The sequence below is a fragment of the Monodelphis domestica genome, chromosome 8, assembly GCF_027887165.1.
Source record: "Monodelphis domestica isolate mMonDom1 chromosome 8, mMonDom1.pri, whole genome shotgun sequence".
Classification (NCBI taxonomy): Eukaryota; Metazoa; Chordata; class Mammalia; order Didelphimorphia; family Didelphidae; genus Monodelphis; species Monodelphis domestica.
Window position 1 is genome coordinate 92344983 of NC_077234.1, and position 14378 is coordinate 92359360.

The window sequence follows — 14378 nt, forward strand, 5'->3', positions numbered from 1 at the left end:
GAAACAAAAGGGGATAAATTTATATGTCACAAAGAAGCACATGGCAGGAGAGGGGAGGACATCAATACACCAGAAGGGTAAAGAGGTTGGATATAGGAAATACTCAACTCTTACATGCATTGAAATTGACTCAAAGAGGGAAGAACAATAAAATACATTGTGGAAGAGAATTTATTTGTGCCCTATAGGGAAGTGGTAGTATGGTAGTTGTCTCTCGGTAACCAAGGATGACGATTGTCATATAAATAAATATATATAAATATAAATAAATAAATATAAAAGAAAGAAAGAAAGAAAGAAAGAAAGAAAGAAAGAAAGAAAGAAAGAAAGAAAGAAAGAAAGAAAGAAAGAAAGAAAGAAAGAAAGAAAGAAAGAAAGAAAGAAAGAAAGAAAGAAAGAAAGAAAGAGGTAAGAGAAGTGAATGAAATCTTAGAAAAATTAGAGTTAGTAGATATATGGAGAAAAATAAATTGGGGCAAAAAGGAATATACCTTCTTTTCAGTAGTATATGGTACATTCACAAAGATTGACCATGTACTAGGTCATAAAAAAAAAAAAACATGGCAAACAAATGCAGAAAAGCAGAAATAATAAATGCAACTTTTTCAGATCAAAATGCAATAAAAATAATGATCAATAATGGTACACAGAGAGCCAAATCAAAAATTAATTGGAAATTAAACAATAAGATTCTCCAGAATCAGTTAAAGAACAAATCATAGAAACAATTAATAATTTCATTGAAGAAAATGACAATGATGAGACATCCTTTCAAAATCTATGAGATGCAGCCAAAGCAGTACTCAGGGGGGAAATTCATATCCTTGAGTTCATATATTAACAAATTAGAGAGGGCAAGGATCAATGAATTGGGCATGTAAATTTAAAAACTAGAAAGTGAACAAATTAAAAATCCTCAGATGAAGACTAAATTAGAGATCCTAAAAATCAAAGGAGAAATTAATAAAACTGAAAGTCAAAGAACTATTGATTTAATAAATAAGACTAGAAGCTAGTACTTTGAAAAAACAAATAAAATAGGCAAAGTACTGCTTAAACTAATTTAAAAAAGGAAAGAAGAAAACCAAATTGACAGTATCCAAGATGAAAAGGGAGAACTCACATCTAATGAAGAGGAAATTAAGGCAATCATTAAAAACTATTATGCCCAATTATATGCCAATAAATACAGCAATCTGGGTGATATGGATGAATACCTACAAAAAATGTAAATTGCCTAGACTAAAAGAGGAAGAAATAGAATACCTAAACAATCCCATATCAGAAAAAGAAATTGAACAAGTCATCAAAGAATTCCCTAAGAAAAAATCCCCAGGACCAGATGAATTCACAAATGAATTCTATCAAACATTCAAAGTACAATGAATCCTAATATTATACAAACTATTTAACAGAATAAGCAAAGAAGGAGGTCTACCAAATTCCTTTTATAACATAAATATGGTACTGATTCCAAAGCCAGGCAGGTCAAAAACAGAGGGGAAAAAAACCATAGACCAATCTCCTTAATGAACATAGTTACAAAAATCTTAAATAGAATACTAACAAAAAGACTCCAGCAAGTGATCATGAGTGTTATTCATTATGACCAGATAGGATTTACACCAGGAATGCAAGGATGGCCCATTATTAGGAAAACCATCCACATAATTGACCATAATAACAATCAAACCAACAAAAATCACATGATCATCTCAATAGATGCAGAAAAAGCCTTTGACAAAATACAACACTCATTCCTATTGAAAACACTAGAAAGCATAGGAATAGAAGGGCCTTTCCAAAAAATAATAAAGAGTATATATCTAAAACCATCATCAAACATCATCCTCAATGGGGATAAACTAGAAGTCTTCCCAATAAGATCAGGAGTGAAACAAGGATCCCCACTATCATCTCTATTATTTAACATTGTACTAGAAATATTAGTTGTAGTAAATAGAGAAGAAAAAGAAATTGAAGGTATTAAAATAAGCAATGAGGAGACCAAGCTATCACTCTTTGCAGATGATATGATGGTCAAAAGTATCCTAGAGAATCAACTAAAAAGCTAGTCGAAATAATCAACAACTTTTGCAAAAGTTGCAGGATACAAAATAAACCCACGTAAGTCATCAGCATTTCTATATATTTCCAACATATCTCAGCAGCAAGAATTAGAAAGAGAAATTCCATTTAAAATCACCCTAGATAATAATAAATACTTAGGAATCTATCTGCTGAGACAAACACAGGAACTATATGAACACAACTACAAAATACTCTCCACACAATTAAAACTAGATCAAAACAATTGGAGAAACATTGATTGCTCATGGGTAGGATGAGCTAACATAATAAAAATGACAATGCTACCCAAATTAATTTACTTATTTCGTGCCATACCCATTGAATTACCAAAAAACTTTTTTACTGAATTAGAAAAAAGCACAACAAAGTTCATTTGGAAGAACAAAAGATCAAGGATATCCAGGGAAATAATCGGGGAAAAAAGTGCGAAGGAAGGTTGCCTTGCAGTCACAGATCTCAAACTATACTATAAAGCAGTGTTCATCAAAACAATTTTGTACTGGTTAAGAGACAGAAAGGGGTATCAGTGGAATAGACTTGGGGTAAGTGACCTTAGCAAGACAGTCTATGATAAACCCAAAAATCCCAGATTTTGGGACCAAATTCACTATTTAATAAAAACTGCTGGGAAAATTGGAAGACAGGATGGGAGAGATCAAGTTTGGATCAACATTTCATACCCTACACCAAGATAAACTCAGAATGGGTGAATTACTTGACTATAAAGAAGGAAACAATAAGTAAATTAGGTGAACACAGAATAATATACATGTCAGATCTTTGGGAAAGGGGAGATTTTAAGACCAAACAAGAGTTAGAAAAAAATCACAAAATGTAAAATAAATAATTTTGATTACATCAAATTATAAAGTTTGCAATGGAAAGTAATGAATGCTGGAGGGGATGTGGCAAAGTTGGGACATTAATTCATTGCTGGTAGAGTTGTGAATTGATCCAATCATTCTGGAGGGCAATTTGGAACTATGCCCAAAGGGCACTAAAAGTCTGTCTGCCCTTTGATCCAGAGATAGCACTGCTACGTTTATACCACAAAGAGATAATAAGGAAAAAAGACCTGAACAAGAATATTCATAGCTATGCTCTTTATTTGTGGCAAAAAATTGGAAAATGAAGGGATGCCCTTCAAATGGGGAATGGCTGAACAAATTGTGGTATATGTTGGTGATGGAATACTATTGTGCTCAAAGGAATAATAAAGTGAAGGAATTCCATGTCAACTGGAATGACCTCCAGGAATTGATTCAGAGTGAGAGGAACAGAACCAGGAGAACATTATACACAGAGACTGATACACTGTGGTACAATCGAAGGTAAAGGACTTCTCCATTAGTGGCAATGCAGTGATCCTAAACAACTTTGAGGGATTTAAAAGAAAGAACACTATCCACATTCAGAGGAAAGACTGTGGGAGTAAAAACACTGAAGCAAAACAACTGCTTGTTTACAGCAGTCCAGGGGGATATGATTGGGGATATAGCCTCTAAATGATCATCCTAGTACAGACATCAACAACATGGAAATAGGTTCTGTTCAAGGACACATGTAAAACCCAGTTGAATTGCACATTGGCTATGGAAAGGGGTGGGGGCAGGGGAGGGAGGGAAAGAATATGATTCTTATAACTAAGGAATAATGTTCTAAATTGACTAAATAAAATTTTTGAAAAAAAGAAAATGGATTAAAAATTAGAATTCAACCATATGTGGTTTCTAAGAAACACACTTGAAACAGAGAAACTCAATCAGAGTTAAAATAAGGAACTGTAGCAGAATCTATTATGCTTCAGCCCTAAGGGGAAAAAGTAGGCCAGGATATGAATCATGAGATCAGATAAAGCAAAAGCAAAAATTGACTTCATTAAAAGAAAATAAGATGGAAACTATATTTGGCTAAAAGATACCATAAACCCAAAAGCAATATCAATACTACAAATATATGTGCCAAATGGCATAGCATTCAAATTTTTAAAGGAAAAATTATATGAGTCATAGAAGGAAATAGGCATCAAAACTATACCAGAACCAAGCAAGAAATAGAAAGAGTCGCAAAATGCAAAATAAATAATTTTGACTACATCAAATTAATAAGGTTTTGTACAAACAAAACCAATGTAACCAAAATCAGAAGGGAAACAACAAATTGGGAAACAGTCTTCATAAAAACCTCTGACAAAGGTTTAACTACTCAAATTTACAAAGAGCTAAATCAATTGTACAAAAAATCAAGCCATTCTCCAATTGATAAATGGGCAGGGGACGTGAATAGGCAGTTCTCAGATAAAGAAATCAAAACTATTAATAAGCACATGAAAAAGTGTTCCAAATCTCTTATAATCAGAGAGATACAAATCAAAACAACCCTGAGGTATCACCTCACACCTAGCAGAATGGCAAACATGACAGCAGAGGAAAGTAGTGAATGCTGAAGGGGATGTGGCAAAGTAGGGACATTAATTCATTGTTGTTGGAGTTGTGAATTGATCCAACCATTCTGGAGGGCAATTTGGAACTATGCCCAAAGGGTGATAAAAGACTGTCTGCCCTTTGACCCAGCTATAGCACTGCTGGGTTTGTACCCTAAAGAGATAATAAGGAAAAAGACTTGTACAAGAATATTCATAGCTGTGCTCTTTGTGGTGGCCAAAAATTGGAAAATGAGGGGATGCCCATCAATTGGAGAATGGCTGAACAAATTGTGGTATATGTTGGTGATGGAATACTATTGTGCTAAAAGGAATAATAAAGTGGAGGAATTCCATGGAGACTGAAACAACCTCTAGTAAGTGAGAGGAGAAGAACCAGGAAAACATTGTACACAGAAACTGATACACTGTGGTACAATAGAAGGTAATGGACTTCTCCATTAGAGGCAATGCAATGTCCCTGCACAATCTGCAGGGATCTAGGAAAAAAACACTATCCACAAGCAGAGGACAAACTGTGGGAGTAAAAACACCAAAGAAAAGCAACTGCTTGACTACAGGGGTTGAGGGGACATGTCTGATGAGAGACTCTAAATGAACATTCTAATGCCAATACCAACAACATGGAAATGGGTTTGAATCAAGAACACATGTGATACCCAGTGGAATCGCACGTCAGCTATGGGAGAGGTGGGGGTGGGGGAGAGGAAAAGAAAATGATCTTTGTCTCCAGTGAATAATGTTTGGAAATGCTCAAAATAAAAAGAAATAAATTTTAAAAAAAACCCTAAAAAAAAAAGAATAATGGAAGAAAACAAAACAAAACAAAAACTATACCAGAGGGGAATCTCAACTTTTCCCTCTCAGGATTAAATAAATTTTACTATAAAAGAAGTAAGAAAGAGTTTAAGGAGATGAATAGATTTTTATTTTTAAAATTTTTATAATTACATATAATAAATTTCGACATGAGTTTTCCTAAGTTATATAATCAAACTCATCCCCCTCCTTCCCTTCCCTACCCTTTCCCAGTGCCAGCAGGTGATTCAGTCTGGGTTTTAGATGTATTATTATGCAAAACATATTTCTATACTGTTCATTTTGGTAAGGAATGTAATCTTATAAAACCAAAGCCCCAAAACAAACCCAAATAAACAATTGAAAAATTGTATGCTTTCATCTACATTCTGACTCCAACAGGTCTTTCTCTGGAGGTGGAGAGCATTCTTTGTCATAAATCCCCCAGAACTGGCCTGGATCATTGTATTGCTGAGTAGTTAAGTCTATCACAGTTGATCATTCCATAATTTTGTTCTTACTGTGTACAATGTTTTCCTGGTTCTGCTTATTTCATTCTGCACCAAGCCATGAAGATCTTTCCAGATCTTTCTTAAATCATCCTGTTCATCATTCCTTATAGCACAATATATTCCATCACTATCATATACCACAATCCATTCAGCCATTCCCCAATTGAAATGAATAGAATTTTAGAAAAGTTAGATATGTTAAACTATGGAGAAAACTAACAGGAATAGAAAGGAACCTGTATTTTTCTCAGCTGTACCTGGCACCTTCACAAAAATGAATCAAGTATTTTGGCATAAAAGTTTCACAATCAAATGCAGAAAAGCATAAATATTAAATTCATCCTTTTCAGGCCATATTGCAATAAAATTTATATTCAGTAAAGGGCTATGAAAACAGATTAAAAATTAATTGGAAACTAATCTAATTCCAAAGAATGGGGGAATCAAAGAACAAGTCATAGAAATAATTAATAATTTCATTAAAGAAATGACAACAATGAGACAATATACCAAAATTTTAGGGATGTAGTTAAAGCAGTACTTAGGGGAAAATTCATATCCCTTAGTGATTATATCAGTAAAATAGAGAAAGAGCAGATCAATGAAAATGGGCATGTGATTAAGAAAAACTAGAAGGGAAAACACAAATTAAAACCCCAGTTAAACATCAAAATAGAAATCCTGAAAATCAAAGGAGAGATTAATAAAATTGAAAGTAAGAAAATCATTAGACTATTAATAAAACTAGGAGCTTATTTCTTGAAAAGAAAACAATAAAAACAAATCATTGATTAATTTGTTTTTTTAAAAAGGAAAGAAGAAAACCAAATTACCAGTATCAAAAACATAGAGTAAATTTGCTATCAATGAAGAAGAAATTAAAGCAATTATTAGGATCTATTTTGCCCATTTAAATGCTAATAAATCTAATAATCTAAGTGAAATGGATGAATATTTATAAGAATACAAATTGCTCAGATTAAACAAAAAGAAATAGAATACTTATATAACCCTATCTAAGAAAAAGAAATTGAACAAACCATTAATGAGCTCTTGAAGAAAAAATCCCCAAATCCAAAATATTTTGCAAGTGAATTCTACCAAACATGTAAAAAACTATTAATTCCAATACAATCTAAATATTTTTTTTGGAAAAATAAAGAAGAAACCTTACCAAATTCCTTTTACATCACAAACATGGTACTGATACCTAAGCCAGGAAGAGCAAAAACTGAAAGAAAACTTTAGACCAATTACCCTAATGAATATTGATACAAAAATTTTATATAATAAAAGCATAGAAGTTACAGCAATATGTCAGAAAGATTATACACTATGACCAAATGGGATTCATACCAAAAATGCAAACTTGGCTCAATATTAGGAAATCTATCAGCATAATTGACCATGTCAATAAAAAAAATCTTGTGTATATCTCAATAGATACAAAAAAGTTTTTGTCAAAATACAACATTCATTCCTATTGAAAAACACTAGAAAGCCTAGGAATAAATGAAGCTTCCTTAAAATTATATATCTGTAACAGAGATACACTAGAAGCCTTCCCAGTAATCTCAGGCATGAAGCAAGCATGCCCATCTTCACCATTATTATTCACTGTGGTACTAGAAATGCTAGGGACAGCAATAAGAAAAGAAAAAGGAATTGAAGGAATTAGGACAAGCAGTGAATAAGGAAATAAAAACATTACTCTTTGTGAATGATATGATAGTATATTTAGAGAATCCTAGACAATAAACTAAAAAACTAATTGAAATAATTAATAACTTCAGCCAAATTGCAGAATATAAAATAAAACCCCACATATCAGCATTCTTGTATTACCAACAAAATTCAGTAGGAAAAAATGGAAAGAGAAATTTCATTTAAAATAATTGTAGGGGCAACTAGGTGGCTCAGTGGAATGAGATCCAGGTATAGATAAGGGAGGTCCTGGGTTCAAATTTGAACACTGAACTTCTTAGCTGTGTGGCCCTGGGAAAGCCACTTAACCCCAATTACCTAGCCCTTACCATTCTTTTGCGTTAGAAGCAATACACAGTATTGATTCTAAGATGTAAGGTAAGGGTTTAAAATAAATGAATAAAAGAATTGTAGACAACATACAATACCTGGGAGTCTACCTGCCAAGAGAAACCCAGTAACTATATAAGCACAATTACAAAACACTTTTCATACAAATCAAGAGAGATCTAACCAATTAGAAAAATATTAATTGCTCATGGGTAGGCAGATCCAGTATAATAAAAATGACACTAACCTAAAATAATTTACTTATTCAGTACCATACCAATCAAACTATAAAAAAAAAAATTCTATAGAGCTAGAGAAAATAATAAAGTGTATCTGGATGATCAAAAGAATATCAAGAGAATCAATGAAAAAATGTGAAAGAAAGTAGCCTAGTGGTACCAAATATTATAAAATAATAATCATCAAAATAATCTGGTGCTGGCTAAGATATAGAGCAATGAATCAGTGGAATAGATAAGGTACATGATACACTTTCACACCTCTTAAGGAATTTACAATCTAATAGGACAGTGAGGCAGATACATACCATGAACTATAATACAAGTAATAAAATATTGTAATGCATTTTACACATTACAAAGGAAAGGTTCTATAGAGGGAATTTATTGCTACTTACCTATAGGGAGAAATCTTCAGGCTGTCTGAGTGCTGAAGTTTTCTCTTCAACTCTTCTATATTGACATTCAGTTGTTTGGTCAAGATGTCTTTTCGACCTATTAGGAACAAAAGTTCCTCTAATATGGAATTGTTATCCAACAATTCCCTTTTCTGGAGTGCCTGAAAGAATGCTAGAGATCTCGTAATGTTTTCTTGTTTCTGTAATGGTATGATGTCAGAGCTTAGAAATTTCAGACTTTCTAGATCACTTCTCGTCAGTTTATCTTTGATTTGTAGTAGTATTTCGTCCATTTTTCAGTTGTTCAGGAAGAAATACAAACCTGATAAGATAATAAGAGTAATTGACCACTATATGTGATAGACATAGGTATTGGCATGAATCTACAATCATAAGATACAGTACCAACTGAATGCCCAGCTGCCTCATTGACATTTTTTTCACTTTCATCTTTTTACCTTTAGATATAACCTTTAGGGAGAATGGGGAAGAAGCATTATCTTTTTATCATCAAGATATTCAAGAATAGAAAGCTTTCGCAGCAGCCTAAGATAACCTGAAAGATCCAATTCTGTTTTAAAGTTCAAGATTTCTGCTCCCTTTTCTGAATTGTGGAGACAGTAGGTGGTGTACTATAGATCTCTCTCCCACCCTATCCCCCATACTCAATTCCCTCAAATCTGGCATGGCTGATTATATCGTAGTAAATGCTCTTGATCATAAGATAGACCAGGTATAGAGAGCTTGAGATTTTGCCATTGTCAATTTTTCATATTACACCAAAAGTTCTTACTCTACAAGGGATTCAAGGATAGATTTCAGGGGGTCTGTGAACTTGGATGGAAAAAAAGAATTGTATCGTTATTTTCCCTAACCACTAATTGAATTTAGTATTTCTTTCAATTAGGGATGTTAGTAACAAACTATAGCAGTGATAGCAGTACCTGTGACTTTCTGCTCATTAAATATCAGATATTTCTATCTCACATTAATGTTGTTGCACATACCTAGAAGTCACAGGTTTGAAATTACAATATTTATCAGACTACCCCATGACCGTGCATGGCCATCATCTCATTGTCTACAAATTGTATTTCTTTTTTTAATTAAGTTTTCATTGACATTTTCTGCTTCTTACACCATCATAACATTCCATGTATCCCTCCTCTTCTACCTCCCAAAGATCAACCCCCATGACAAATAGTAATTTTGAGAATGGAAAAAAAAGTCAACATGACAGATCACTAGAGTGGAAAAAGTCCAAAAATACATGCAATGTGTAACACCTATGGAGCTCCCATCTCCACCAAGGATTAGGTTGGGGATATCTTTTCATTCAAGTTCTACTTGATCTTTATAATTTTGTTACATTTACTTTTGATTTTTTTCAGTGTGTCATTCTTTCCATTTGCAATGTCATAGTTACTATGTACATTGTTTTCTTGTGGTTATTTTACTTGCAGAATATATTTCAATATCAATCATTTTCTTTGTAGCTCTATTTGTATTTTATTTGAGGCACTTATAACTTTATTCTGCAGTGTCCATTAGTTGTATTAGAGTACCAAAGGATCCATGACTCAAAACAGTTTAAGACTTCCTGTTCAGTCAAGTGCTTATTTTATATGTGGACCATTCTGTAAAGCAATTTTTATGCAATGAGAATTTGCCTAAGGATGTGGGAAAGGGAGCGAGGGAACAAGATGGGAAACAGGAAGACTGGAGGGAGGGGTCCAGGTTAGGATTCAAGAAAGAGGGGCCAGGGACAGAGAAAAGAGCAGAAGAAACATGGGAACAAGGCCAGCCATGTGAGGACCTGGAAGAAGGGGGAAGAATGACACATGGAGGCTGGACAGGGACATGGAGAAGAGTGGACAGGCAATGGGTGGCACATAGGGCTAGGGACAGACACACAGTGTCCAAGCGCTAATGGAAGACAGACATACTAGACTAGACCTGTGGGCCCATCTGTGCCTCAGTTTTACTTTCACTTTGAGGATTTTTTTTTCCTTTAGTTTGGTTGGTTGGTAGGTTAGTGGAGTAGGAATCCAGAAAGTTAGGCCCACAGGCAGGAACAGAGAAAAAGCACAATTCTATACATTAAAGTTAACATAAAAGTGTTTTTTTGGAATGCAGATTTCTTTCAGAATTTAATTCTGAAATTTAATTGGGAGGCAAAATAGTCCACCCTTTGCAAAAAAAAAAAATAGTACTTGACAATTTTTGTATTATTGTACAAATTTGTTTCCAGAGATTTTTTTTTTCCATTCTTTAGAATTTAAGAGCAAGACTACACAAAGTGCAAAACATGATTCCCCCAACCAAACACTTCTAGAAGGGGGTAGGGGGGCAACGGTGTGGCTCAGTGGATTAAAAGCCAGTCCTAGAGATGGTAAGTCTTAGGTTCAAATCTGGTCTCAGATACTTTGTAGCTGTGTGACCCTGGGCAAGTCACTTAATCCCATTGCCTAGCCTTTACCACTCTTCTGCCCTTGAACCAATACACGATATTGATTGTAAGACAAAAGGTAAGAGTTTTTTATTTTTAAAAAAAGAATGAATAAATGCCAGAATAAAAACATTTATTTTTGGATCTATGTTAAGGATCTCTGATTTTTCTTCCATATATATTACATTATATAAGTCTTGAGACTTGAGAGTTGCCTTGAGCTCAGAGATTGTATGACTTCCTCGTGGCCTCAGAGACAGTAAATGTTAAATGCAGAATTTGAAATCAGGTCTTTCTGACTCCAAGTCCAAAATGCTATGCTGCCTTTTACATGTAGAGCTTGTAAGAACCTATGTGAGGATTATGGGTGCTTTTTGGCTTAGCGGATAAGAAATGACAATGCAAATACCCATTTGAATCTCCTTCATTCCCTTTTCAAGTGCCCAGCCAAATTTATTCCAATCCTGTGTGGGTTTGAGGCTGTAGGTGGTGGTGGAAAGGTATATTCTATTCTAGTTTAGAGCTAGTTTAGAGATCTTCCTCTCCCTGAAAAGTATTCTTAGTCCACTGAATCCTGGAGCAGCGAAAACAAGAGCTTCCCATTCCTCTAGGTCCCCAGTCATAGCTGCCTCTCCACTTTCTTTGGAAAGCCACAGATGTGAGCTCAGGGAATTATCCCTACATTTAGAATTTTTTAAAAAGGGAAAAAGAATCAAAATTCATGAATTTTTTTTGCTTGGTCACACATATGACAAAAAGGCACCAAAGAAAGAAGTACAATTGTAAAAGAACATTTAAAAAATTGCACACATATTTTCCAGACAGTAAGCTGCTTTTCCTTTAAATCTACGAACACAGTTTTGTACTTACTGTAAAGATCCGGCTGCCTGAAGATCAGAACATGTTTTCCTGAACAAGCGAGCGAGACAATTCCCACCTCCTGAACTCCAAGAGAAACTAAAGATTGTTGCAGCTTATGAACTTCCTGGCTTTGTTGAATGACTCATCAGTCAACTAGCTTTTTTTCTTTCCTTTTCTTTAAAGGTATCTCATCTATTCTTTACCAAAGGGGAAATGCCATAAACACAATGTCCATAAATGTAGCCATAAAATACATTCTCATAGTACCCAAGTACATTGTCATAAAGAAAAAGGTTCAGCAAATCTTCCCTGAACTGACTGTTCTGGAAATCCCTCTGCCTAATGGGAAAAGATATTCAGCACCATCAATAACATGTTATATGTGACCTGGAACAACTTCCAGGAATTCATACAGTGAAAGGAGCAGAACCAGGAGAACATTGTACACAGAGACTGATACACTGTGGTACAGTTGAGTGTAATGGACTTCTCTACTAGCAGAAATGCAATGATCCAGGATAATTCGGAGGGACTTATGAGAAAAAACATTATTCACATCCAGAGAAAGAACTGTGGGAGCAGAAACACAGAAGAAAAACAACTACTTGATCACATGGTTCAATGGGGATATGATTGAGGATTATATAAATGGAGATTTTGAACACTAGACTTCATTCCCGAGAAGTCCCTGGTATTTCCCAGAATTCCCTATAATCTCTCCTGTGGCTCCACATTGGCAAGATCATGTTATTGGTATTTAACTGGCTGTAATGCCTCCCATGTCCTCTCTTCTTGCATGATGTAGCATAAGCAGTGATGGTGGTAAGGTGGGGAAAATTTGAAAATGACTAACCAGCCATGGACACATGATTTTTATTTTGTATCCTGATTTCTAATGATCCTTAATAAACCTCATAAAATATAATAATTTTATTATTAGAGATATAATTTAATTTTTACAGTTTATAGACTCTAAATGTCACCCTGATGCAATTATCAATAATATGGAAATAGGTCTTGATCAATGACACATGTAAAACCCAGTAGACTTGCACAATGGCTACAAGAGGGGGGGTGGGGAGAAAGGAGGGAAAGAACATGAATCATGTAACCACAGAAAAATATTCTAAATTAATTAATTAATAAACTAAATTTTAAAAAAATATTTTGCAAACAAAAAAATCAATAACATGTTATGGGGGTAAAGATCATTGTATCAATCTCTTCATTTTTCATATAAGGAACATGATCACTGAAGAACTGAAGGGTCTTGTCCAAGGTCACACATACAGTTGGCGAAATCAGGATTAGTACACAGGTTTCTGACCAGTAGTCTAATGCCCTGTCTACTATTCCATCCTATTGATTTTGAAGGCACTTTCAAGTCCAAAATCCTTTGAGGAGGGGTGCCCAAGAGTGCCATGGTTAAAACCAGAAGATCAATCATTGGACACACAAAACTAATTCAGGTCACAGATATTATGTAAAGAAATATGCTATTTCAAAATAACAATTCATCATCCATATTCTGAAAATAGAACCTTAACTCCCTTCATTTTATACATGAAAAAACAAAGGACCAAAGACATGAAGTATAGCCCATAGCTACCCAGATTCTTATTAACAAAGTTAGATCTTGAATTTGTATTGTGATCCTCAAGTCAGTGGTTTTTTAGTTTAGTTTTTATTTTCTTTATAATAGACCACAAATTTTTCCTAAGTGTTGTAAAACAATATGCCTTGGGGCAGCTAGGTTGCTCAGTGGATAGTGAGCCAGGTCTGGGTCAGGAGGACCTAGGTTCAAATATGACCTCATATAATTCCAAACTGTATGATCTTGAGCAAGTCATTTAATCCCCATTAACTAGACCTTACCACTCTTTTGCCTTAGAATTATTACTAAGACAGAAGGCTTAAAACAGGGGTCCTCAAACTTTTTTTACACAAGGGGCCAGTTCATGTCCCTCAGACTGTTGGAGGGCCAGACTATTAAAAAAAAACAAACTATGAATAAAACCCTATGCACACTGCACATATCTTATTTTAAAGTAAAAAAACAAAACAGGAACAAATACAATATTTAAAATAAAGAACAAGTAAATTTAAATCAACAAACTGACCAGTATTTCAATGGGAACTATGGGCCTGCTTTTGGCTAATGAGATGGTCAATGTCCGGTTCCATATTTGTCACTGCTAGCCGTAACAAGTGATGCAAGTATGCATCAATTAGTCTAGATCTGGTTGGAGATTTCAGATGTTTCATCCTGGAAAAAGTCTGTTCACAAACATAAGTGCTGCCAAATATGGTTGCCATTTTGAGTGCATGGTTCCTGAGATTAGGATATGTCTCAGAGGGGAGAGATGCATAGAAATTAGGCAAGCTCCTTGACTTGAATGTGTCTTTCAGAGAGTCACAATTCTGCAGTTCAACCAGTTCCATTTGGTAAAATGTATCCACATTTTCAATGTCAATAGAAAGTGGGTTACAGAAAAGCTGTATGTCCTGTTCATGGAGATGAAGCTCCTTAAATCTGAATTGGAACTACTTTTG

The 14378-nt window shown here is 34.4% G+C and overlaps 1 protein-coding gene across 2 annotated transcripts in view; it reads right to left on the reverse strand.

The window, feature by feature from the left end:
• CASP18 (caspase-18) overlaps positions 1–11933 on the reverse strand; it is a 53328-nt gene extending 41395 nt beyond the window's left edge. The window contains exons 1-2 of one of the 2 annotated variants that reach the window (XM_007501503.3): positions 11835–11933; positions 8516–8837 (exon numbers count right to left, since the gene is read on the reverse strand). In XM_007501503.3, coding sequence (XP_007501565.1) covers positions 8516–8808 — 293 coding nt within the window. In that variant the 5' untranslated portion in view covers positions 8809–8837; positions 11835–11933. 2 annotated transcript variants of the gene reach the window in all.
• Positions 11934–14378: the final 2445 nt, after the last annotated feature.